Below are 27589 nucleotides of genomic sequence, written 5' to 3'. Positions count from 1 at the left end.
GAGAGCAGTGGTAAGGCATGGCATGTATGTGTATACGGCAAGACAGATGTGGAAAGTGACATGATTAGATTGGAATTTAGAAAATACCACTCTGGTTGCCATGTAGTAAATGGCAGAGCATGCTGGTGGATAGGGCAGCGCAAGTCGAAAACTGTTGCAGTTAGCTAGGGAAAGATTACGGTGGCTGGGGAAGGAGGTAAGTGGACAGATTAGAGGTATAGCATGGAGATAAAAACAGTAGGACTAGGTGTTGTACTTTAATAAAAAGTTACACTTAATCTTGCCCTTAAAGAACAATTAAGGGACCTGGAAAAACTGCAAATTCTTAATACAGTCTGATAAATGTGCTATTGATAGTATGGACACAAGATTATGGTTTAGAAACACTGAGAAAGTTCTGGAAAGGCTAGAGGAGTAAACATTTAATCTGGACCCTGGAGGACTAGCAGGATTTCTTTTCCAATTTCAAGTGAAGTTTTAGGCAGAGGGACAGCATCTACATAGCCCAGTGTGGAAGTATATTTTGTTAATTAATTGGCTAATTAATTAATTACTTCACCTGTAACTTTTTTTTTTTTTTGATCCCTCTTTGTGCCAGGCATTGTCCAAAGAATCGGCCATCACATTCTAAATAAATATGATGTCTGGTAATGATAATGCTTGAGAAGTGGCAATTTCTCCTGCCTGGTGAGAATGTGGGGGTATGCAGTGCATATGGTAGAAATATAAAGGGCTTTGGTTTTTATGCCAGGCACTTAAGACTGAAGCTTATGGCGGTAAGAGTCCCTCCAGTTTCTTCTGCAAGAGAGTTTGAGCCGTGTGGGGCTGGCAGCAGGGAGCTAGGGAGATTGGGGCTGGCATGACAGCCTCATGTAACAGGCTAAGTGTTGATGAGACTTTGAACCTAATAGCAGTGGGGGTGAAAGAAGGGCTGGATTCCAGAGATATTCTTGAGAAAGAGTAAATAGGACTGGAAAGGGACCTGGGTTTAAGGGATAAAAAGTCAAGGGAGATTTTGAATTTTCCTGCTTGGGAGTCTAGGCAGGTGGTAATGTTATTCCCTGGGCAATATGGGAAGGTGAGAAATTTAAGGATAAAGACAACGAACTAATCTGGATATATTACATTTGAGGTACTTGTAGTTTAATTAGGTATAGATGTTTAGGGGTCTTTCCATTTCAAAACAAGAATTATAACCTCAAAAGAGAGATTTCTAAGAAAGATGGAAAGAACTGTCTATGGAGTAGTCTGGGAGCCTAGCAGAGCGGGCAGGAGGATGTGGTGTCATTGAAGTGAAAAGAGGCAGAAGTATCTGGAAGAATGGCAGGAATAGTCAGTGACATCAAAACCTGCATGTAAGTTACGTACTAAGAACACAAAGTAGAAGTCATGAGATCTGGCAGTTCCATCATTATTGGGGCCTTTTATAGAGTCATTATGTGGTGTTCTGGAGTTTGTGGTCCGGTAGCAAGAGGGCTGGCTGAGGAGTGCGTGAAAGGAGACGACAAGGGGAAGTGGATGCACCTGTTCTTTCACAAGAGTGGGGACGGCAGGGAAGAGGAGAGGGAAAACTTGGCCACATGCGCAGAAAGAATCGGAGGAATTTTACGGTCCATGGAGACAGAGATATTGAAGAGGAAGCCAATACTTAATAAGTTCAGGAAACTGGCTAAAAACTGGGTGAAGAACAGAAATACAGGGGATAGATCAGGAAAGGAGATGAGAAAGGGGATGAGAACTCATTTCTGACCAAGAGTAGAAGGTGAGACGATGGATGAAGGGGAGCATAGAGACTGAAGAGTACAGTCTGTTCAGAGTTCAGTTTGGTGCCAGCCCTTCTACTACGCAATGTTTCTGAAGCCCTAGGACACACAAAGCATTCAAAAGAAATGAGATCACTTTAATTTTATTTTAGGCATCTTGCTGTGTCAGTATAGGCTGATTAATAAAGACATGCAGTAGAAATGGGCAAGCTGTGTTTGAGGAAGTTGAGATGTTTTTGAGCCAGCTGCCCTGTCTCTGGGATTACAGCTATATCAGCTCAGCTTAGGGATTTATAATACTATTGGAAGGTCCCGTCTGATGCTGAACACCCAATGAGGGGTCAGTCATACCTGCTGGACTGAATTTTTTTTTTAAAGATTTTATTTATTTATTTGACAGAGACACAGTGAGAGGGGGAACACAAGCAGGGGGAGAGGGAGAGGGAGAAGCAGGCTTCCGGCGGAGCAGGGAGCCCAACGCGGGGCTAGATCCCACGACCCTGCGATCAGGACCTGAGCCGAAGGCAGACGCTTAACGACTGAGCCACCCAGGCACCCCTGGATTGAATTTGATTAAGGTGGATTATTTGTGGTGTCTCATATTCCTGCCTTTAGAACAATCTCTGTGCAATTATAGGGCTGCTCGGGGACAAGGCATAGCGGGTAGTCTAGTTTTAGTGCATGCCAATTCCAGGCAGGGCAATGGCTAACCCGTCCAGGAATACACCTTGAGCAGAAAGCTCTCCAACTCTATCCCTTCCTTGTTTCCCTTGGTGAGCTCTGCTCCGAAGACTGCCCCATCTCCCGATTCCTGTAAGTGTTGAATGTACTCAAGAGGGTAAATCCTGAAGACTGCAGGTTTTAAATTGGGCTCTCATCCAACTGGGGATCCTTACACCTAGGAATTAGAGATCACATAAGCTATCTCCTTCTTTTAAAACTTCTTCCTTAACCCACCAATGGGGAAACCAAGGCCCCCAGAGATACAGTGACTTAATCAAGGTCACAAAGTAAGTTTATATTAAAGCTAGCTCTCCAATCTAGGATTCTAAGCACCCTCCTCTAAGCAGGTGATATAATTGCTGAGGCACATTGCCATTCTCTCTGCTTTATGTTTCCCTCATTAATGGATTTCTTTCTTGCTTCCGCAGACTTCAGCGAGTGTTCTTAAATGGGGGTGAAAGAACCAAGAGGAAAAATGGAATCGCTTTTAAAAAAGAGACCTGCATGTAGCCTGGGGGGTTGCTTTCTTCTTACAATGAAAAAAATCATTCCCTTCTGTGTAATCCGTCTATCTGTTGCTATATTTATTGGTGTTTAAATTCTGGTGGCCACTGTGGTGAAGAACAGATTTTCCCGGCCCTTAAGACCCGGGAGATGGGATCAAGAGCCTTCAAAGGAAGAGTGGGTTATTTTAAACATGGAGGAATTTATTCTGCTTTTTACTACTGTGCCTCATTTTGAGAAAAGCCTGTTTGGGGGAGACCCCTACATTAAACTAGTTCAGTAAGGAGTGAATGTTTGCATTAGCAGAGGGGTCTTCTCTTTTCAAAGGAAATCTTCAGTGCTGTAAACTTCCCTAATGATTTTAAATGTTGATATATCAATTAACACTTGTCAGTATGGCGTGGGAAAGAGAAGTCTCTAGAATCTCAAACACAAATGTTAGGCCCTGCTGTTAATGAAAAGTTAATCAGAAATAATAAACAATATCCCTGAAAAAGAATGAGTATCAGCAGAGAAAATTGGCTTTGGTTTTTAAAAATTCAGCTCACAGTTACTTTGGAGCAACACCTTAGAGAAGAAAAAGTGAGGGTAGCTTAGATTGACCATATGCTCATCTCAACAGCCACACTCTGAAAGAGTCCCCATTATTAGGAAAGAAAATGGGAGGAGGTTCAGAAGGTTCTCTGGCTTCTAAGCACAGAGCATCACACTGGATGTGATGTGAGGCACAACCTGGTTGAGGCACTCACAGCATTGTCAGGTACATACATTTTCTCCAGGTCCCCAAATCCAGAAAATGCTCCTTTAGGGATGACTTGAAGCTTGGTGAGGACAAACCTCCTGAAAAGAGAGTGGACATAAAATATCACGATCTTTCACTGGTACATAATTGAGTGCCTAACCTATGATAGCAGTCAACAGCCAACATGTACTACATGTACTCAGTGTAGTCATTTAGTAGTAGTAGCAATTGCTTTTATATGATCTCTCTTCATCTTTACCACAAAGTGGTGATCCTCATTTTGCATAAGAGGAAACAGGTTTAGTGAAGTTTATAGATCTGCCCAGGGTCACTCAGGTGATGGGTGATGGGTGACAGAGTTGGAATATGAACCCTCTCATCAGTACTCCATGTTGCGTCCTGTGGCCTTCTGGGAGGTCACTTCTCTTTCTCTACACCAACCCCCAAAACCTCTTCCCTTATTGTCATTCTTAGCTGACCTTGCTTCCTATTTTAAGGAGAAAATGAACCTAGTAGAAGAGAACTTGCTCATGCTCTCACATGGCTTTCAGCCATTAAGCCATCTGCACCCTGCCCCCCTTTCGTTACCAAGGGTGACCAGGACTCTGGACCTGGCTGAGAACAGCTCCTCCAATCCACATCAGACCTCTCCTCCTCTCTTCTAGTAGAGGTAACCACTATAGCAATTTTCCCCTTTCTTAGGTACATTTTATTCACCTATTTTTGCTTCTCTAACTGGATCCTGCCCATCACTATACAAACATACCATAATTTATTTCATCAAAAAAACTCTACTCTTAATCTCAGTCACCTTCAGTTTTTGCCATTTTCTTCTGCTTGAAATATTTGTCTAATCCTACTCCAAAGTTTCTTTCAATGGCTCCTTATCTCAGTCAGGAAAAACCCACATTGTATACAGTGATGTACAGGACCCTCCAGGATCTTCCTGCTCTCCCTTTCCATGGACCCTCTACCCTCCATTTTGACAGTTTTCCCTTTGCTTCGCTTGTTCTTATTGCAGCACTCTCTTGCTAGTTCTTGGACATGCCAGATTCCTTCTTGCCTGTGTTTCTGCATTTGTAGTTCTCTCTGCCTTGAGCACTCCTCTCTCAGATAGTCTCATGGCTTCCTCCTCCAGCCTGCTGTTTGCTCAAATGTCACTTGCTTAGTGATGCTTTTTCTAACCGTCCTGTTTAAAACGACAATCTCCTCTAGTTAGCCTCTGGGCCCCCTTTCCTGCTCAGATTTTTCTTCACAGCACTTCTGACATGTTATATATTATATTTATTCATCTATTTATGTATTTATTTATCTCTAACCTATAACTAGAATACACACTCTGTGAGGACAGGAATTTTTGTATAATTTGTCTGCTATGGTATACCAGATGCCCTGGAATATTGACTGGTATGTAGCACGTATTCAAAAACTTTTTCTTAAATGGATGTTAATCCGCCTGAGAGTTCTAAGCTTGAGGACGTACAAGTGGCGCTTTTGGAATCTCTACAACAGGAATACTGTTCCTTCCTTTGGCTTTCTCTTGCTTTGTAGCTGATACATATGTACTCCTCCTCCCAACCCCTCCAACCTTAAATCTTTCCTTCCACAAGGTGGTGTGTCAGCAGGAAATAAATAATGAAACACTGAGGATTTGGATAGTTGAGTAAACCTTAATTGCTTCAGTTTCCTACTACTTACTGGTGTGAGTGAAAGTCCTGTTGCAGATAAAGTTATTCAGGCAAACAGTTCTTTAACTTTGCCTTTGGCTGTCATGTGGGCCAGCTCTATGGGGAAGAAGCCTGAGAGAGCATCTTAAGTACTGTTTTTGCTCTGGAGGAGTTTATATATGTGGGAAGGTAAAGCAAGAAACCTTGGAATCACCGGAAAACAGTTGATGTAAAAACTATAAATGTTATGCAAACATTGAAGTGAGAAAGATCCCAAAGTACATAAATATATAAAAGGAAGGTGGGAAGAAATGGGTAAATTTGAGCCTGGGTCTTAAAACCATCGGGTCATACTAAAAGCATAGTCTATATGAAACCATTTAAATAAAAAGGGATCTAAATTAGGATTGCAAGCAATGTATCTGGAAGAGTGTCAACTTCTAGAACTCCCATCTGAAAAGAATCAAGGTTAAGGTACTCATTTAATCTTAGTTAACATAGAAAAGTTCCTTTTGTTCCTATTTATCACAAGACAGAAGAATGATGAAACAAACGAGAAAAAGCAAGTAATAAGTCAACTAGATAGTGCTTTTTTTTTTTTTTAAAGATTTTTATTTATTTGAGAGAGAGAGAGAGAGCACATGAGAGGGGGTTGGGTCAGAGGGAGAAGCAGACTCCCTGCTGAGCAGGGAGCCCGATGTGGGACTCGATCCCGGGACTCCAGGATCATGACCCAAGCCGAAGGCAGTCGCTTAACCAACTGAGCCACCCAGGCGCCCTAGATAGTGCTTTTTGATTCAACCCTAGTAGCAGACACATTTTCTAAAATTTCCAACACCTATACCTGTACTGTTTCAAACTTATTAACATAATTAAATCTTTTTTTTTTTGAGGATGAATAGTCTTGACTTCCATTTCCTGAAATGTTATAAACTAGATAACCTGAAGATATTTCCACTAAAAATCACCCAGAAGTCTTCTATAAATCATAACACATACTGTTTTAATTGCATAGCTGAGCTTAGAAGAAAGTATGAGAAATCCCCGGGGGGCCCAAAGTAAAGCAACTGAATACCAGATGGAACCCTGAATGGTGAAGGCAAACAGAAATCGAAGAGGGTAAACTGAAGCTAAAGTATTCAGGGTGGAAGTCAGTTTCTAGACTTGGTAACCAGGCACTTTGTGTTTTGACGCTATGGTGTTGGGTGAGTTGAGATACAGAAGATGAAATGAGAAGATTTATTTCTGTGTGCTATCTCATGCATTCTAGGAGAAAAAAGGTGCGGAAAATGGAAGACAGGCAATTTTTAGTGAAATGATGTCTGGAAATTTTCCATAACTTATAAAAGACATCAATCCTCAGATTTAGAAATCTCAAGTCCTAGGAAGGGAAACAAAAATAAATAAATCTATTGCCAGATACCTGTGAATTAAAACTGTGGAACCAAAAAAGAAACTATTTTAAGATATATTATCTTCAAAGAAAAATAATTAGAAAACTTTGTAAAAAACCTTCAAAGTTATTAGAGAAAATAACTGCCAGTTTAGAATCCTATATCCAGAAACAAGCGTTCAAATGTGAGGGTTAAATAAAGACACTTTTAGACAAATTTAATTAGTCATTAGTGAAATTTTAGCAAAAGAATTCCTTCAGAGAAATAAAATTTAATCTAGTAGGAAGGCACAAAAAACATAAGAATAGTGAACAGGAAAATTAGTGTGCCTTATTGAATAGGTGGATTTTCATAATGTTTGGAAAATTTACCTATTCAATAAAGAACACTGGAAAAAGTACTGACCAAGAACTAGGTCACAAAGTAAATTGGTGTAGAATAAATAATTTTGTTTAACATACTGCATGTAAATTACTTAAAAATCAGTTATGAGAGATAGTAATTAACAGCCCCCACCCCATAACACATGTACAAGCATCTAGAAAGTCAAACCTAAATCAAACCAAAACAAAAAACCCACTCAAAGTCACACATGGGTCAAAGAAGAAACTACATCATAATTAGGAGTTGTTTGGAATTGAACTGTAGTGAAAATACAACACGAAACTGATGGGATGCAGTTAAACCACCACATACAGAGAAATTAATAGCTTTAAATTATTATACCCAAAAAGGAAACAAGATGGAAAAGTCACAAGCTACATTTCCAACACAGGAAACTAGTGAAGGAACAACAGCATAGTGGAAACAGAAAACTATAAAGTCAATATTTACTCCATTTCTGGCCAGAACTTTACGTACTAACTTAATAAGAAAATTGGGGAAATGAGGGACTGTTGATAGAGATGTTTTGAGAAGATAAATGCTCAGCTAGACATTACAACTTGATGTATAGATATAGTTTAAGTTTATACTAGTTTCATTTATTATAAGGTTAAGTTTCTTCATAAGTTTATTGTTAACATGGGTAAGGAGCTTTCTTAGAATATTGAAAGGTTTATTAGAATAGTTTCAAGAATTTTGACTTACAACTTTAACACTAAAAATGACTGTTTTCGAAAAGCATATTTATCTGAATGTTTCTTGAAGGAAATCATTTATCACTTAGTTGCAAAGTCAACTTACCTGTTTATTTTGACCAGCAACTTTTTGATAGTTGATTCATTATGATTTTACTGAACAAGCTCTAATTAACTGATAAAGTTGTGTTCAGATTTCCTTTAAATCAGGAATATTGGTTAAGGCATTATTTTTGGTGAATTTTCATTTTAGAAATAAAAATAAATGAGAATCTAACAGATTAAAACACATTTCAAAGTTTAACCCTGCCTTGAGAGAAGAAACCTAAAGAGAATAGAGGAAAAATAATAAAAATAAGACTAGAAATTAAAGATTATAATAGAGAAGATCAGTAAAATAGAAAGCCATTTTTTAAGAAAGATCAATACAATAAAAGATCTGTTCACTTCAACCAAGAAAAAAAAAAACCCACAAAAAAATGAGTCATGAAAAATGGTGCTTGAGTAAAGATGTTAGTTTTTGTTTTGTTTTTTTGGATGTATTGTTGACATAATGCTGCATTAGTTTCAGGTGTACAACATAGTGATTCCACAACTCTATGTTCTGCTACACACACCACAAATGTAGCTTCCATCTGTCACCATAAAACGCTAGTACAGCACCACGGACTGTATTCCCTATATTGGACCTTTCCTCCCCATGACTTAAGCATTCCATAACTGGAAGCCTGTATCTCCTATTCTCCTTTACTCATTTTTCCCATCCCCCACTCCCTTCCTCTCTAGCAACCATCAGTTTGTTCTCTGTATTTATGGGTCTGTTTGTACTTTTTTTTTTGTTCATGTGTTTTGTTTTTTAAGTGAAATTATATGGTGTTTGTCTTTCTCTGACTTATTTAGTGTAATACTCTCTAGGTCCATCCATGTTGTCACAAATGGCAGAAGTCACATCATTTTTTATGGCTGAGTAATACTCTATTGTGTCTGTGCATGTGTGTGATGTGTGTATGTGAATTCATGCATACACATATATACACACATATACCTCCATACTATTTTCCACAGTGGCTGTACCAGTTTACATTCTCACCAACAGTGCACAAGGGTTCCCTTTCCTCCACATCCTCCCCAACACTTGTTACTGCTTGTCTTTTTGATTCTAGCTGTTCGGACAGGTGTGAGGTGGTATATTATTGTGGTTTCGATTTGCATTTCCCTGATGCTTAGTGATGCTGAGCATCTTTTTATGTGTTTGCTGGTCATCTATATGTCTTCGGAAAAGAGTCTATTCACATCCTATGCCCATTTTTTAATTTGATTATTTGGTTTTTGGTGTTGAGTTATATAAGTTTTGAAGTATATTTTGGATATTTACTCCTTATTGGATATATCATTTGCCAATATCTCCCACTTAGGTTGCCTTTTCATCTTGCTGATGGTTTCTTTCAGATAAGCAGGCTTTAAATTAGCCCTAGGAACCATTTTAAAACATTAAATTTGAAAAATCAGACAATATGAATAATTTCCCTAGAGATATACACTTACCAAAATTGATTAATGAAGATAGAGAAAAACTGAATAGACCTAAAACTGTTAATAAATTGGGTTGGTGGTTTAAAAACCTATCCACCCAAAAGTAAGGTCAGCATCATAGGATTTTAGAAGTAAATTATGCCCTTTTAGAATAATAGAAAATCTCAATCTTACACAAACTATTCCAGAAACTAGCAAAGAGGGAATGCTCTCCAACCTATTTTATGTGGCTAGTATAACATCAGTAATAATACCAGACAGTGACAATAAAAGAGTGGAAAGATTAGGCCAATCTCACTTATTAATGTAAATGGAAAAAGCTGAAATAATATAGTGACAATATGTACTCAAGAGAGGCTAAATAATATATTGTTGCCAGTTTGAGTTTGTTGTAGAATTCAAGGGTTGCTAAATATTAGAAAACTCTCTTAAGATTTCCACATTGAGAAGTTAAAAGAGGCACAGAGAATATATTTAATAAAAGTTTACTCGGAGGCACCTGGGTGGCTCAGTCATTAAGCGTCTGCCTTCAGCTCAGGTCATGATCCCCGGGTCCTGGGATCGAGCCCCGCATGGGGCTCCCTGCTCCATGGGAAGCCTGCTTCTCCCTCTCCCTCTCCCCCTGCTTGTGTTCCCTCTCTCGCTGTGTCTCTCTCTGTCAAATCAATCAATCAATCAATCATTTTTTAAAAAAAGTTTACTCAGGTAAAAACTTTTGACAAACAAGGAAAGGGAGGAATATTTCCAATCTGTAAGGGGTAAAAATCTATCAAACACTGCGATAAAATCACATTCAATGGTGAAATATTAGATATATTCTGTTTAAATTTAGGAACGAGGCAAGGATGTTTGCCAATACCTCTTCCATTCATTGTTGTACTAGATGTACTAGCCTAGACAGTAGGAGAAAAAAAAAAAAGAGCAGTATTGTTGATGAAAAATTGTCATTATCTATAGGTAAAGTTATTGTCTACACGAACAAAGAACTCTTCTTGAATCTAACAGATCAGTAGTAGAACTAGTAAGAAAGACTAGTAAGGTAGCTGGCAGTATAATTAGTGCACAAAAATAATTTGTATGCTTATTTCAAAGTATATCAATTATAATGGCCATAAAACTTATACAATAAAAGGGATCTAAAAAAAAAAAGACAGGGTTTTATGGAGAATAATCAAATACTTAAAAACATTTTAAAAAACCATGAAAAAAAAAACCCTAATCAAACAGAAATGCCACATTGATAAATGGGATGTCTCAATATTGTGAAGGTATCAGTTTTAATCCACATTAATATGTAAATTAAACATAGGACACATCTGGGGTGCAATAGTTTTTTTGTTCTGGTATGTGTGTATGGAAATTGACTAGCTGATTAATATTGCTATGGAAGAGCAAGTTTCAAAGAATTGTCAGAACAGTTCTGAAGGTGTAAAACAAGATTGGGGGAATTGGCATGCCGGGCAACATAATTTTTAGAAAGCTAAGGTGATTAAGATGCTGTGGTATCGACAGGGATTAGGAAATAGGCCAGTGGGAGAGAATAAAGGGCACAGAAATAGATCATAAGCAAAAGGAAATGGCAAATGAAAGAGTAGCATTAAAAATTAGTGGAGGAAAATGTGGATTAATCAACAAGGGGTGCTGAAACTGTTGATTATCCTTGTAGAAAAAGACAGCACTTTTGCTTACTACCATATTAAAACCTCAATTCCAGGCTTACTAAAGATCTAAATGGGAAAAGTCCAAAGTTTAAACTTTTAAATAAAATATAACATTCTGTTCAGAATACTTTTTTTTCCAAAACACTTTTATTTTTATTATTTTTTGTGGGGCTTGAACTCACAACCCTGAGATCAAGAGCTGAGCCAAGATCAAGAGTCAGACGCTTAACTGAGTGAGCCACCCTGGTGCCCCCTGTTCAGAATACTTTTAAAAAGGACCCCCAAAAAAACTACACACCGAAATTGAAAAGTTGATACATTTGACTCTATTAAACTTAATATTTCTGTTAAAGATACATAAATTGAGAAGATAAGCTATAGACTGGGGAAAGATATCTGTAACACATGAAACTAACAAAGCATCCAGAATATGAAGAACTTTACAAAATAATAAAAATAAAAAACACAGTAAAAACATTGTCAAAAGATATGAACAGGCAATTTCTATAAGAGGAAATGCCAACAACAAATAGCATGAAAAGATGCTCAACTTCATTAGTAATCAGGAAAATGCAAATTTAAACAGTAATGAGATACAATTACACATCATCATATTGGCAAACATTAGAAGGGAAACTTCACAATAACACTGCTGGTGAGGCAGTGGAAAAAACAGGACCTTTTCTACACTCTTGATGGAAGGGTTTGTTTACTACAAGTACTTGTGAGTACCCATTGGCGATATGTGTTAAAGATAGAAATGCCTTTGAACTCAGCTATTCCATGTCTCTCTGCCGTATGCATACCGGGAGATAGGTAAAAGATTAATTATTGCAACATAATTTATAATAGCAAAAAACTGGAAATGAATGCCCATGAACAAAAGAATGAATAAATATTAATAGAGTGTTGTATATTGACCCAGCGCCAAATGATAAAGCAGTAAAAACAAATGAACTGAGTAGGGCTGCATGCAGCACTCAGGGTAAATCTCCGAAGTGTAATGTTGAGAGAAAAAGTTGGTGCCATATATATACAATATGTACAGTATGTGATTTTTTATAAAGGTTAACATGCAAATTAAAACAATATGTTTTTGCATTTAATCGTATCTTTTTATTCTGTATTTTTGAAATTTTGACATCTCGGGGTTTTGCTGACTCTGGAGGGCCTACTCCTACCAGGGCTAGCAAATTCCTAGAGTTGGCAAACAACTGGCCTTTGAGTGTGCCTTTCATAAGCATACCAACGAATCCAGAGTCTTTAGGGCCAAACACCTCCTTCTAGGAGCCCTTACGCTCGCTCTAAGGCCCCGCCCTCATCACCCCAGGGCAGCCTCTACACCCCGGAGTTCTTGGAAATTATTTAAAGTAGATGATCCTAAACTTGCCTACCCTGTTTTATCCGTTCCTTCCGCGGAAGCCACAATAAGAGCTCTGGCCATGTTTTCTCCCTCCTGGTGCTTCCCAGTGTGCCCCTCCACAGTGTGGACGCTGTGAGTGTAATAGAGTATCTTTTCAGTATTATTTATTTATTTTTTTTAAAGATTTTTATTTATTCATTTGGCAGAGAGCACAAGCGAGGGGAGCGTCAGGCAGAGGGAGAGGGAGAAGCGGACCCCCCGCTGAGCAGGGGGGAGCAGTGAGGGGTGCTGGATCCCAGGACCCTGGGGTCATGACCTGAGCTGAAGGCAGACGCTTAACCGACTGAGCCACCCGGGCGCCCCTCAATATCATTTGTGTCCTGATCTGTTGGCCTCACCATTCCTGAATAATAATAAAACCTGTATTTTAAAACGTGTAGAGATACGTATGTATCTTGATAAATATATAAAAGGAAACTTCTGAGAATGAGCAACACCATAATGAGCACATATTACCTCTGTGACAAGAGGAAAAGGGGTGGGACACAGCCACATCTAAAGTATTTTATGTTTTTTAAAAAGATCTGAACAATTACGACCGAAGGCTAAGATTCAGCAAAGCTGAGTGTTTTGTGAGTGTTGATTAATTATTCTCTACACTTCATACTTGAAATATTTCATAATTTTTCAAGATTGAAATTCTCACCAGGCCATATCCAAAGCATCATTTATTTGTATTTAAACGGAGGGAGCAATTTGAAAGTATCATCATATTGTTCCTGTCGGATGGCACCTTTCCTCTGTAAGGGGGCATAAAGTGTCTGAATGATTTCTGTAAAAAAATGCACAATGCATCAAAATGGCTCTGAGAAGAAAATTTTCCTCACTATATTGCAGGTTATTTAATGTCTCTTCTGTGATAAATGGAGTAGGTGGGATTTACTTTTTTTCTTCCCTGAAATTGGGAAGCTTTAGGATTCCCTTGAACTCTGTCTCTGTTAGAAGCAATTCATATCTTGGGCAGCCCATTCACCCTTGGCCAAATTTAATTTCCCTTTTTGGCTTAAAGGAGAATGGTTTAAAAGATCCTAAAAAGCTTTCTGGCAGCCTGGAAAACAGCCAATATTCTTTTTGAGAAAGCTGCCTTTTTATGATGGCCCAAGTGTAAATGACACAGGGCTCTGTGTTCTTTGAATTTCACACAAGTTTAAAAATTAAAGTGAGAACAGCTTGGCAAAGGATATACAAAAAGAAATTGATCATCTTCCTGACCTCAAAATGCCAAGAGTTTTTGAGCTTCACACTCTTTAGATCAAACACTTACCCTAATTAACTTTCTGGAAATGTGTTTAGGAAAACTATCCAAAGAGGTGGATTGAACCAAATGAGCAAATCGTCCGGAAAAAATAGACTTTAAATAACTTGATTTGGCTGTTTACCGTGATCCAGCAGACGACTACACCACTGTCCGAATCATGTGTGCATCTAATTGGTTACATTTTTCATTTTGTTACACAGGGGTCTTGCAGCCAGTGGGGCAGGGAATAGGAAGGAAGAGGTGGGAAGGTAGGAAGGTGTAGTTTCCATATCATTTGACTTTAAATTACTTTGTTTTTCTAGAGCCTCCTCACATTTTGGCGTGAATCTTAGCTGCCTAGATTTGAGGTGCTCAGTCACTGTAAATACAGAGAAATGGGTTGAGCTCGCATTAGCCCTTCACCCACCTTCAGGCATTGTAGGCATATGCCAAAAATTCACTGGGGGTTGCAAAGTCTCCCATGAGGATTTCTTGGGATAGAAGTGCCAGTGTTCTTTGTGTCCCTCTTTCATGGTGTAGAGGGTGTGTTTGTCCTCCATCTTAAGCCAAACGTGGAAAGTAATAGAACCAATTAGGGTGCTGACATGCATTTCCTGCAATTTGGGGAGTTAGACTGGAACACGATTCAAGGCTGACCTCTAAAGGTAGGAGGTATCCCGCTGCTTTAGGAGAGAGCTGTAGTCTTACAGACAGAGGTGTGGGTTTCCCATGAGCCAGACCTAGAGCCAGCAGAAGGGAGCTGACTGCACACCCTGAGGAAGATGGACTTGCCTGAAAAGTGAACTCATCTAAAAAGAGAGCCCCAAGTGTGGGCTTCGGGAAGCTGGTGGGAGGAGGAATTATTCTTGTGAAGGTGGAGGCCTCCAGCGTGAGGGATCTGGAGGAGCCCGTGTGAGCTCCAGTGAGAATAAGAATTGGCATTTGAATACCTGCCACCACCCGGGGGGAGGGGGGTTGGGTCCCAAAGCCAGATGGCCCCTGCAGCATCAGAGTAGGATCCAGTTCCTTTCCCTCCAGTTTCCCTCCCTCCTAGGCTGCACCCTCCTAGCAGGTGAAGCCGGAAACAGTGGCAACAGCAGAGGAAGGGAAATAAGGAGGAAAGAGGAAACTCTTCCTGCCTCAGTTAGGGGTTTCTGGCCTGAAGCAGTCCATAGAATGACAGTGGACTTTCATTTCATTTATGAGGCTGGAACATCTATGATGCCTGCCCCAAATTTCATCTGTGGTGAGGAAAAATGAGTCAGCAGAGTGGTTTTGTCTGGCAGTGGTAGTGAAGAAGAAAGTTACTTTCCGGTTGGGCCCTCCTGAATCCATCCTGGTAGATAGGATTTCTCAATTGGTGAAAACTTTTCCCAAGTCATCCTGGGTAATGCTTCATTTGTGAGAGAAAAAGTGATAGGACTTCAATAGGGCAAGGAATGGAAAGGCTTGGAGAACATTCTTATTCCTACTTCCTGTCCTTACCTAGCTCTTATTACATGGGCTGAGGATGGGCAATTTAGGACAGAGTGGGTAACTTGGCTCTCCCTTCTGGCACAGTTTATGATAGCCAAGAAACATTTCTGACTCAGGGGCCCAGCCATAGTAATTGTCTACATAATACCAGAATGGCTGGCTACAAGAGGGGAGATCCAGTTGTCTTCAGTTTCCCTAGACCATCTATTCAGTTAAACTTCCAGATAATCCCTCTGGTGTAGACCCTGCCACGTGCCATTGTGTCAACTCATGATGCATGATATTTTCTTTAGGAGAAAAAGTTTCTGTTTACAAGATAGACACTCAGGAGGCAGGCATCACTCCAAACCCAGCTCCAGTGACACCTCCCTGTCCCCTGAGTCTGTCTGATTTCCCCTCAACAACCTTTCCGGAGTGGTGATTCTTCACTTTTATCATCTTCCGGTGAACAGGGCTTTCTAACAGCTATTTTGAATCTGCTTTCCTTTTATTTCCATTTATGCCCTCTTATCTCAACATCTGTGCCGGGCTGATAAAAGGGATGTAGGTGCTACTGTTCACTCTATGTCACTGCTGACTTTATCTCCTCCTCTGCACAACCTTTACATCAAGGTTGTGGAAACGTTTATTCTGGCTCCCCTCTCCCTTGTTTGCATTGAGTGCTTCTGGAATTACTTTCTATACCACATTTTATCACTTGTTCACTTGCATCTTCTTACCTGAATCTGATACCTGATTTATGGCCCGTTTATATGAAAGCTCAGGTTGAGGAAGCAACATGGTGGAGAGAAGAGATCATTAGGGTAAAAAATTAGAAGTCTGGGCTCTATTCTGGCTCTGCTACAGGTATGTAAATGACTGGGAAAAGTCAAATCCCTTCTGCAAAGTGAGGGGGTTGGACTGGTTGATCTCTGAGGCCCTATAAGATAAATTTTACAGTGTGGTTATGTAGTGGAATCTTCAAGCGGTCTCCCGTTTCAGTCATATTCTGTTTTAAAGCAAAAGAGTTAATTTTATGTTAAGCGTTCAACGTGGAATAAAGCCCGTCCTAGGAGGTTACTGAATAATTGCTAGCCCTCCTTTTTCTCTAGTCAAGGTCAGAATCACTTTGACCTTACCCTTTCCTTCTCATCCCTCTGTCACCACCCAGGCCAGACCATTCTCCCTTCGACTCCTCACGTCTGCAACCTTGGCTGTGACCTAAGAGCAGGTTGTCCTCCTCTGTTCTCTGCTGTGCAATCTGTCTCATCTACCATGACCAAAATACTCCTCTTAACGCTACTTGCCATGATACTCTGCTCCTGAAAAGTAAGACAAAACAAGACAAAACAAAATAACAAAAATTAAAAACACATAAATGCCCTTCAATTGCTTGACATTGCCTCTAGGAATCAACTAATTTGTCATCCGTTTGAGGCATTCCACTATCTGTCTCCACTTCCTTTTCAGTGAAATGTTCTATTTCCTGCAGGTAAACTCAGATCTAGCCTTGCCCTCACCATTAGTAAATGGCCATGTTGTATTTTTACTAAAATCCTATGAGGCTATGTCCTACCTCTCTAAGTATATGGAATGGTTCTATAGAATAGGAACTATGCCACTTGTCTCTATTCTAAAGAGCCTAGTCAGAGCTTTGCGTACTTCAGGTATTAATACGTATTGGTAGATTGGGGAGTGATGTTTACACTGCCAGGAGCTTTAAGTGTGGAGGCATTTGAGCATCACCTACTCTGAATAACATGATATTTGCCCTTTGGAATTATTCCAGCCATATCCATCAGATTTGTTCAAAACAACACGTAGAGCATACGTGAGTGATGAGAAGGAATCTAGCTTTCTAAGAATTTACTTAATAGACATTTGGTGAAGAATATATAAAGGATTTCTCAGGATGTTGTAGAACAGTTGGTAAAAACTTCAAATTATTGGCCCGTGAATGGAATCTAGCTCAAGTCATGCTTTGTTTACCCCACACAGTATTTTCAAGAAATTTGAATTGGTTGCCGGCACTTCAGATTGTGAAAGTTCATCTAAAATTGCAGATTTATGGCTTCTCTTAAAGATTAAGAAGATCTCGCAATCCTGGGCTGCTTTCCCACATAATGACAATTGGCTACAATTACGTGATGGCTGATGCTTAGACATAGCACAAGTTACTGGTTGGCTAAACTCCTTCCTGGTCTAGTTTTGTGTCCTGTGCCTTAAGACTTTGAGTTTGGGATTTCTGGTACCAGAAAAACTAGTCTCAACTAGTTCAATGGGCTTGAACTCTTCAGAACCTAGTGGTTTTCAACCTTGGAGGCATATTAGAATCACGCAGGGAAATTTTGACATAATACAAATTCCTAAACCTCACCTTTGTGGAGGAGGGGAGAGGCACAGTCAGGCATTCTTATTTTAAAAGCCCCCCAAGTTATTCTCATGCACGGTTAAAGATTGGGAACACCTGCTTTCAAGGGAGGACACAAGCAGCAGCTGCAGCAAGTTGCTCTGATGAGTAGTTAGGGAGTTGGCAACCACCTGTGGGCATGATGGGAACGGATTTTAGAAAGCTGCTTTTATCCCAAATCCCCCTCCCCTCAGTATAAAGTTGAGGCATAACCTAAGGGGTTCCATATAATCCAGGAGTTCTTTATAATCTAAATTGACACATCATGATCCATTGGAATAACAACACAGATAGGATATGTGCACCTTCTTTTGGAGACTTCCTTCTTTGGTCAGTGCAACTTAAGTTTTTGGTACTGGGACTGGATCAGGGTGGAGATATAGTGCAATGAATAAGAGTAATGCATATCATAGTAAAGAAGGAGAGTATTGAATGGGATTGAGACAAGCCAGAGGGGGGAATCCAATGTAAAGAAGGACCAAAGGCAGATCCTGAGATTCAGAGAATGTCTATTTGTTCTTTTGACAAATATTTATCGTGTTCCTGTTTGTATGTCTGACACTGTTGTAGGCCCTGATGACATTATGGTAAAAAAAGACAAAGTGTTTGCCCTAATGAGTTTATAGTCCAGCCAGGAAAATAAGGAAGAGGAAATGATTAGAAAAAAGGTACAGTCATGGGACCATTGCTTGAAATGAAAGGAAGGTCAGTTATATATAAATTCACAGGACAAAGGAGAAACATTACTCTAAAAGTTACATGCATACCTATGCATAAGTAGATGGGGGGGGCAGGGAAGGAAGAGGGCGAGACAGACACAGGCCTATGTGCAATTACTCCTTTACAAATTCTTTATTGATCATCTATATGACACACATTATGGTTTTAGGGAAAACAGTGGTAAGAAAGATACATTTTATGCTCTACCAATGTTAATTCTACTGTAAGAGATACATAGGTAATCTAATTATATTGTACTTTGAGTGGTGATGACAGTGGTCATATTTAGCGCTTGCTGTGAGGTACTCTGCCAAATATTTCATTTGTGTTATCCAATATCCTCAAAACCGCCTTAAAAAGTAATTATACTTGCATCTACTTATAGATGAGGGCATGAGTTAAAAGTAGTTTAGTAACGATCAAGCACATAGCTAGTAGGTGGCAAACGAGATTGTTGAATTCAAGTCTGGTTCCCGAAGACCATGCTCACTCATTCTCCATTGACATACAAAGTTATATTTCAGGTGTATAGCATACCAAATCTACAGTTCTCTATATTACTCAGTGGTCACCCTGACAAGTGTAGTCCCCACCTGTCACCATACAACGTTATTGCAATATTATTGGCTGTACTTTTCATCTCTGTGACTTCTTTATTTTATGACTGGAAGTTCATACCTCTTACTCACTTTAGCCTGTTCTGCCCATCCCCTGCCCCACCTCTCCTCTGGCAACCATCACTTCTCTGTGTTTAGGAGTCTGTTTTTATTTCGTTATTATTTTTCTTAGCTTCCACATATGAGTAAAACCATATAGTATTTGTCTTTGACTTCTTTCACTTAGCATAATGCCCTCTAGGTCCATACCCTCTGGTCCCCATGGCAAAATCTCATTCCTTATCACGGCTGAGTTATAGCCCATTGTATATTTATACCACGTCTTCTTTATCCATTCATCTATCGATAGACACTTGGGAGGCTTCCATAATTTGGCTGTTGTAAATAATGCTGCAATAAACGTAAGGGTGCATATATCTTTTCAAATTAGTGCCTTTCTTTCCTTTGGGTAAATACTTAGTGGTGGAAATTTGGGATTGTATGCTGTTCCTATTTTTTATTTTTTTGAGAAACTTCTATACTGTGTTCCACAGTGGCTGCACCAATTTACATTCCCGCCAACAGTACCTGAGGTTGCCTTTTTCTCTACGTTCTCGCCAACACTTGTTCTTCGTTGTCATTTTGATTTTAACCATTCTGACAGGTGTAAAGTGATATCTCATTGTGGTTTTGATTTGCATTTCCCAGATGATTAGTGATACTGAGCATCTTTTCATGTGTCTGCTGGCCATCTGTATGTCTTCTTTGGAAAAAACTATTCGGGTTACCTGCCTATTTTTAAATTGTATTATTTGGGGCTTTTTGGTGTTGAGTTCCAGGAGTTCCTTATATATTTTTGATATTAGCCCCTTACTGGCTATGTCATTTGCAAATATCTTGTTCCATTTCCAGTAGGTTGCTTTATCATTTTGTTGATGGTTTCCTTTGCTGTGCAAAGCTTTTTATTTTGGTATAGTCCCTGTAATTTATTTTTGCTTTTGTTTCCTTTGAGGAGGCATATCCATAAACAGGGTGCTAAGGTTAATGTCTGAGAGATTACTGTCTATGTTTTCCTTTAAGAGTTTTATGGCTTCAAATCTCTCATTTAGGTCTTTAATCCATTTTGAGTCTATTTTTGTGTATGGTGTAAGGAAGTGGTCCAGTTTTTTTTTTTCCTTTTGCGTGTAGTTGTCCAGATTTCCTAGCACCATTTATTGAAAAAACTGTCTTTTCCTGCCTCCTTTGTCATAGATGAATTGATCATATATGCATGAGTTTATTTCTGGGCTTTCTGTCCTGCTGATCTATGTGTCTTCTGTGCCAGTACTTCAGTTGTTCCTTGTTAAAATTGCTTTAGCTTTTGGGGTCTTTTGTGGTTCCATGCAAATCTGGGGATTATTTGTTCTAGTTCGGTAAAAGATGCTGTTGGTATCTTGATAGGGATTGTATTGAATCTCTAGTTTGCTTTGGGAAGTATGGACATGTTAACAATATTCTTTCAATTTATGAGAGTGGTATATTTTTCCAGTTGTGTCATTTTCAACTTCTTTCATCAGTGTCTTACAGTTTTCAGAGCACAAGTCTTTCACCACCTTGTTTAACCTTATTCCTAGGTATTTTGTTCTTTCTGTTGCAATTGTAAATGGGATTGCTCTCTTAATTTCTCTTTCTGCTACTTTGTTATTAGTGTATAGAAATACAAAAGATTTCTATATATTAACTGGGCATCCTTCCACTTTACTGAATTTATTTATTCCAATAGTTTTTTGGTGGTGTCTTCAGAGTTTTCTAAATATAGTATCATGTCATCAGCAAATAGTGACAGTTTTACTTCTTCCTTACCAATTTGGATGCTTTTTATTTCTTGTCTGATTGCTGCAGCTAGGACTTCCAGTACTATGTTGAATAAAAATGGTGAGAATGGACATCCTTGTCTTATTCCTATCTTAGAGGAATTTAGTTTTAGAGAAATTTTAGTTTTTCACCATCGAGTATGATGTCAGGTGTAGGTTTTTCATATATGGCCTTTATTATGTTGAAGGATGTTCCCTCTAAACTGACTTTGTTGAGAGTTTTCATCATGACTAGATGTTATATATTGTCAAATATTTTTTCTGCATGTATTGAGATGATCATATGGTTTTATGCTTCTTCTTGTTAATGTGATATATTACAGTGATTTGCAAGTATTAAACCACACTTTCATCCCCAGGGTAAATCCCACTTGATTATGGTGAAAGATTCAGTTGATCATTGAATGATTGTTGAATGATTATTGACTTAGGTTTCTAAGTATTTCATTGAGATTTTTTGCGTTCATGTTCATTCAAGATACTGGCCTATAGTTTGCTTTTTTTTTGTAATGTCTTTGGCTGGCTTTGGTATCGGGGTTATGCTGGCAGAGCTGGTAAGGTTTTAATGAGGGCATGAGTTTTAAAGTGGGACCAATGACAGCAAAACAGGTCTGGGGCTTAGATATTGCTCTAAAAAGCAGTAAAAGCGGTAAATGAATTCAAAGTGGGGAGATTGTGCTGGGAATAAGGGAGAAACACAAAGAAGCCTCAAAAAAGTGAAAGGAGAGATTTTACCACAAATTTCTCTGACGGCCAGTCTTACTAAATTAATTCAGAATTGGGTTTTTGTTACTCTAGGTTCTGGATTTTGCTCTGGATACAATTCACAGTTGCCCTTACTCTGTCAAAGTGAATAAACAGAATTCTACTTTAATGACTCACTCGGGTCTCAGCATCTGATAACATGGCAAATATATTTTGCCTCTAAAGCAGGTCTTTTGGTCTCCTTGGCTAATGTCAACCTGACTTAACGGTGATTTTTATTGACAACTTTAGCTCAAGATGCAATAATGAAAGATGACTGTCACATAAAGGTCAGTTTGGGGCTACCTCTGCTCAGCTGTGAGGATTAACTGGGATAAACTTCCTTCTGGAATCTATGGGCTCGGACTGACTGTGACAATCACTGAGAATGAAATCACAAGAACACCACGAGAAAAGCTGATCACTGCTCCACGAACCAAAGATAAATTTAAGTCTTTTGTAATGCACTTTAAGTCAATTTCCATTTTCTATTTAGAAGTTTCACACATTTAATCAGAAAGCATATGCGTTGAATAATTATCTTTTACTGACTGTAAAGTGCAAATGTTGTATGTTCAAATGAACTCCGTTAGAGACAAATGCATAAAACTACTTAAAATAGATTCAGAGAAAAGCAAACAAGACAGTGCGTCCAATCACTCCTAAGATAATAAATGTTATTTGTTATAGAATTTTGAGGAATGATTTGTTTTGTCTGTAAGGCAATAACCTGAGAGCTATACCTAATCCTTAAGAGTAACATGAATTTTGACAGAGGGAGAGATTTCATGAAAAATTTAATTTCCTCTGGGGGGGGGTGAGAAGAAAGCATTATTTAGCATTATTTCTTTTGAATATGGTTCAGAGATCTTATCAGAAATCAAGAAATACCTCTTCTTTGCATCAGAAGAATATAAAGTAATACTAAGGACACTTTATGTTTCTCTAGATACTGCTAGCTTAGAGCTGAACCTGGATGAATAGTTCACATGTTGTAAAAGAAGCAAAATGTTATTTGTCCATAATACTTAACTGGTAGAAATAAATAGCAACGGTCAATAGAAACACAAGGACTTTTTCCTTCATTAAAAAACACTGAAATCTACAAATGATGATTTCTAGAATGCCGGTCACAAAGCAATAGCTTTGCAACAATGATTTAATAGTATCAACACTTTGCGCTTAACAAAGAGGCTCTGTCTCCAATTTCCAAAACACCGGCATATTTCATGTTACTCTAAGATTAAAATCTGTATCCTGACATTTGACATTTTCTATTTGGAAAACACCCATTGATCTAAGAAATAAATGTTTCAGTTAAACAGGATCTTTGCACTAACTGAAGACCAAAACTTGGTGGTGAGGAGCCAGGTCTCTGCTGGTGGGATGCAGATCCACACAGCCCCCACCAGACTTTGCTAGTTCTGAACTGTGCAACAGACACGATTCTAGCTAGGGGGAGACACTGACCGCTGGAAAGGGGGTTAGCCTTCCTTAAGAAAAACAAGGAGTGGGGGCAGTGAATTAACATTTATTGAGGACTCAGTAGGTACAGCCATTGCTCAAGGCTGTTCGCCACATGACATTCTCACTTTGAGTTCTCACTGCAGTGTAACAAAGGAAGCTCTTTTAAAAAACCTAACATATAGTGCAAGTGAGAGTGTGTGTGTGTGTGTGTGTGTGTGTGTGTGTGTGTGTACACAATTCTATGCATGGATCTATGTAAAAACCGCCCCCCCCCGCCCAAATCAGGATATAGAACTGTTCCATCACCAAAAATTCCATCTGCTCGTCCTTTGAAGTCACTTACAACTTCCTGCACCCCGACTTCTAAACCCTGGTAACCACTGATCTGTGTTCTGCTGTTACATTTTTGCCTTTCTAAAATGTCATATAAATGGCATTGTACAGTATAGAATCTTTGGAGAGTGGCTTTGTTTAGTCAGAATACTTCATTTGATATTCCTTTATTTTGCTGTGTAGGTCAGCTGTTCTTTTTATCTCTGAGTAATATTTCATAGTAGGAATATACCACAGTTTACTTATCTACTGAAGGGCATTTGAATTGTTTCCATTTTTGGATAACGAATAGAGCTGCTATAAACACAAATGTGCAGGGTTTTGTATAAATATACGTTTTCTTTTCTAGGATAAATAGCTAGGAGTGAAATTGCTGGATTACATGGCAAATATAAATTTAACTGTATGAGAAACTACCAAACTGTTTTCCAGAGCAGCTTTACCATTTTCTATTCTCACTAGCTGCATAGGAGAGTTCCAAGTACACTGGAACCTTGCAGGCACTTGGTAGTATCAGTTTTATTTTATTTTTAGCTGTGCCCAATAAGAATGCAGTTTTATCATATTGAGGTTTAATTATTTCCTTATTGGCCACTGCTGTTGAGCATCTCTTCATGTGCTTATTGATCATTGGTATACCTTCTTTGGTGAAATGTTTGTTCAAATCTTTACCCAACCTTTTTGTTGTTTTCTTTCTGTGGAGTTCTGAGATTTTAAAAAGATATTGTGAATTCCTGCTGTTTCTTAGGTACATAGCTTACAAATATTTTCTCCCAATCTTTCATTCTCTTGACTTACAGAGTTTTTAATTTTGATGAATTCCAATTGATTGTTTCTTTTATGGAGAGTGCTTAATGTCATGTCTGAAACCTCTTTGCTTAACTTCAGGTCGTAGAGATTTTCTTCAATATTTTCTTCTAGGAATTTTATAGTTCTTTGTTTTGCATTTAGATTTATGATTCATTTTGGGTTTGGGTTAATTTCTGTAAAAGATGTAAAGTTTAGGTCAAGGTGTTTTTTGTTTTGTTTTGTTTTTCATATGCTCCAACTTGTGCCACTGAGTTAAGTGTGCGCTTTTGTCAGAAATCACATTGTGTGGGTTTATTCCAGGACTCTGTTACAGTGATCTGTGTGTCTGTGTCTTTGACAATGCCATATTTTCTTGATTAGATTTTATAGTAAGTCATGAAATTGGGTAATGTGATTTCTCTGACTTTATACTTTTTCAAAATTGTTTTGGCTGTTTTAATTTCTTTGCCTTTCCATATAAATTTTAGAATCAGCTAATCTGTATCTACAAAAAATACTTCTGGGATTTTGATTGGACTTGTGTTAACTTACAGATCAATTTGGGGGAAACTGACATCTTGATTGCATTACATTTTCCAATTATAAACATAACAGTATATGTCTCCATTTATTTAGACTGTCTTTGATTTCTTTCATCAGCATTTCATGGCTTTCAAGAGACAGATTGTGGATCTATTTTATTAGGTTGATATACCTAAGTATTTCAATTTTTTTAAGTATTTGTAAATGGTATTGGATTTTATTCTTGGTTTCTAGTTGTTCATTGTTAATTTATAAGTAAAAATGATTTCTACTTGTTGACTTTGCATCCTGCGACTTAACTAAACTCACTGATTAGTTCTAGAATCATTTTTCTTGAAATTTCTTGGATTGGATATATATATAATTGTCATCTATTAACGAGGACAGTTTTTTTTAAGATTTTATTTATTTATTTGAGAGAGAGAGAATGAGAGATAGAGAGCACGAGAGGGAAGAGGGTCAGAGGGAGAAGCAGACTCCCTGCTGAGCGGGGAGCCCGATGTGGGACTCGATCCCGGGACTCCAGGATCATGACCTGAGCCGAAGGCAGTCGCTTAACCAACTGAGACACCCAGGCGCCCAGGACAGTTTTTTTTTTTTTTTTCTAAGATTTTGTCAGAGAGAGAGTGAGAGCCTGAGAGAGCACAAGCAGGGGGAGTGGCAGGCAGAGAGAGCCTGATGTGGGACTTGATCACAGGATTCTGGGATCATTACCTGAGCTGAAGGCAGACGCTTAACTGACTGGGCCACTCAGGCATCCCATGGACAATTTTTTTTTTTTTCTTTTCCAATCTGAAAGCTTTTTATTTTTCTTTCTTGCCATGTTGCACAGGGTAGTATTGAAAGGGAGTGGTGAGAGTGGACATACTTGCTTTATTCCTGATCTCAGGAAAAAAGCTTTCCATCCTTCATGATTAAGTATAACATTGGTGGTGGGTATTTTTGTTGATGCCCTTTATCAAGTTGGGAAGTTTCCTTTTATTCCAAATTTGCTGAGTGTTTTACCATGAGTGGATATGAGATTATTTTCAAATGCTTTTTATCTATTAATTAAAATAATCTTGTTTTTCTTCTTTAGACTTAATTAGAGCCTGTGGATTGCATTGTTTGATCTTCAAACACTAAAGCAGTCTTTCAGTCTTGGGGTAAACCCCACTTGGTCATTGTGTATAATTCTTACTATATGTTGCTGGATTTGATTTGCTGGGTGTTGTCAAAGAGTTTTCATCTGTGTTCATGAGGGATATTGGTCTATCGTTTTCTTCTGTGGCACTGTCTTGGTCTAGTTTTGATACTAGAGTAATGCTGGCTTCATAAAATGAGTTGGAAATGTCAATTAGATCCTGTTGGCTGATGATATTGTTCATTCTTTTCTTATTGATGTTTTACCTACTTGTTCTTTTGATTACTTAAAGAGGAGTGTTAAAGTCTCCACATATAGTTTAGATTTGTCCATTTCCTGTTTTCAGTTGTGTCAGCTTTTGCTTCATGCATTTTTGAAGCAATGCTGTTAGGTGTTTATACATTTAAAATTAAGTCTTGACCCTTTGTCATTATGTAATGTCAACTTTTATTTCTGGTAGTTTTGTTTGCTATGAAGTCTGATATTAATATAGCCACTCCAGCTTTCTTTTGATTAGTGTTTGTATAATATGTCTTTTGTCATCCTTTTATTTTCAACCTTCCTATTACATTAGAGATGGTTCCTGACTTAGGATGGCTCAATTTAATGATTTTTCAACTATACAATGGTGCAAAAGCAATATGCATTTAGTAGAAATTGTAATTCAGAGTTTGAATTTTGCTCTTTTTCCAGGGTAGCAATATGTAGTACATGCATGAAAATAGTTATAATGGAATGTGATAAATGCTGTGACAGAACTAAGTACAGAATATTAAGGAAAAAGCAAAGATTGGATACTTGATTCAGTCTTGGAGGGGTAGGGTCTGGAGAGATAGAGATGGTTTTCTGGAGGAGGCGATGCTCCAGTGGAGTTCTAAAGGGTGAGTGGAATGTAACCAGGTACAAGGGAGCAAAGGAGAGAGAGAGATTTTAGGCAAAGGGAAACATTTCAGGGAGGTGGGAGCTAGTACACTGTCTTCAGCAAAAACAGGTGCCAGACTTTGGAAGACCTAAATGCCAGTTAATGGAGAGTGTGTCTTTGCATTTGAACGTTGGAGGAGGCCTCAGAATAGAATAGAGTAGAAGAAAAGGGATGAAGAGGAAGGAATAATGTGTGAGTGTGTGTGGGTACACACACATAAGTACCTACATATATATCTTCTACTACTATACACACACACACACACGCGCGTGCACACATGCACACTAGAACCAGCAGGACTTGGTGTATCATTTGAATATGGGGAGTGTGAGATTGAGAAGAATCTTGGATTTCCTGTATTGTTTAGAAGCTACCTCGGTGAGAGCCGTGGTGCTGTCTGTTGTGGGTTGGATTGTGTCCCCCCAAAAAGATAGAAATTGTAATATTCTGAAAATAGGATTTTTTCAGATGTAATCAAGTTAAGATGAGATCATATTTGGGGTAGGCCCCCATCAAATGTGACTAATGTCCTTATAAGAAAGGAAAGTAGAGACAAAGGAAAGAGAATGATGTGTGAAGACACAGAGACACTCAGAAGACAGCTGCCTGAAGACAGAAGCAGAGATTCGAGTGATGTGTCTATAGGCCAAGGAATGCCAAAGATTGCTTGTCATCACTAGAAGTGAGGAAAGAGGCATGACACAGATACTTCCTGCGAGCCCTTGGGAGGAATGTATACCATAGACACCCTAATCTCAGACTTGTAACCTCCAGACCCGTGAGAGATTGCAGCTAAGACAGTGTTTGGTGGGCAGTTAGCTGCACAAATCCAAAGCCAGGGGAGGGAAAGCAGTTGTGGAGAGATGTATTTGTAAGTACTAATAATAAAAATGGTAATAGCTACCTCT

General features: G+C 38.7%; 1 protein-coding gene across 5 annotated transcripts in view; it reads right to left on the bottom strand.

The window, feature by feature from the left end:
- The window catches only part of FSHR (follicle stimulating hormone receptor), a 166546-nt gene that overhangs the window by 88275 nt on the left and 50682 nt on the right, over positions 1–27589 (bottom strand). For 4 of the 5 annotated variants that reach the window (XM_028104017.2, XM_088026205.1, XM_028104019.2 and 1 more), the window contains exon 2: positions 3759–3830. The exons of the other annotated variant lie outside the window; for it this stretch is intronic. In XM_028104017.2, the coding sequence (XP_027959818.1) occupies positions 3759–3830 (72 nt within the window). The remainder of the gene's footprint in view (positions 1–3758; positions 3831–27589) is intronic. 5 annotated transcript variants of the gene reach the window in all.

Source organism: Eumetopias jubatus, unplaced genomic scaffold (genome assembly GCF_037043125.1).
Source record: "Eumetopias jubatus isolate StellerSeaLion01/CBP00866 unplaced genomic scaffold, mEumJub1_p1.0 scaffold_9, whole genome shotgun sequence".
NCBI lineage: Eukaryota > Metazoa > Chordata > Mammalia > Carnivora > Otariidae > Eumetopias > Eumetopias jubatus.
Note: the sequence above shows the minus strand (reverse complement) of the source record. Positions and strands in the feature narration are given on the sequence as shown.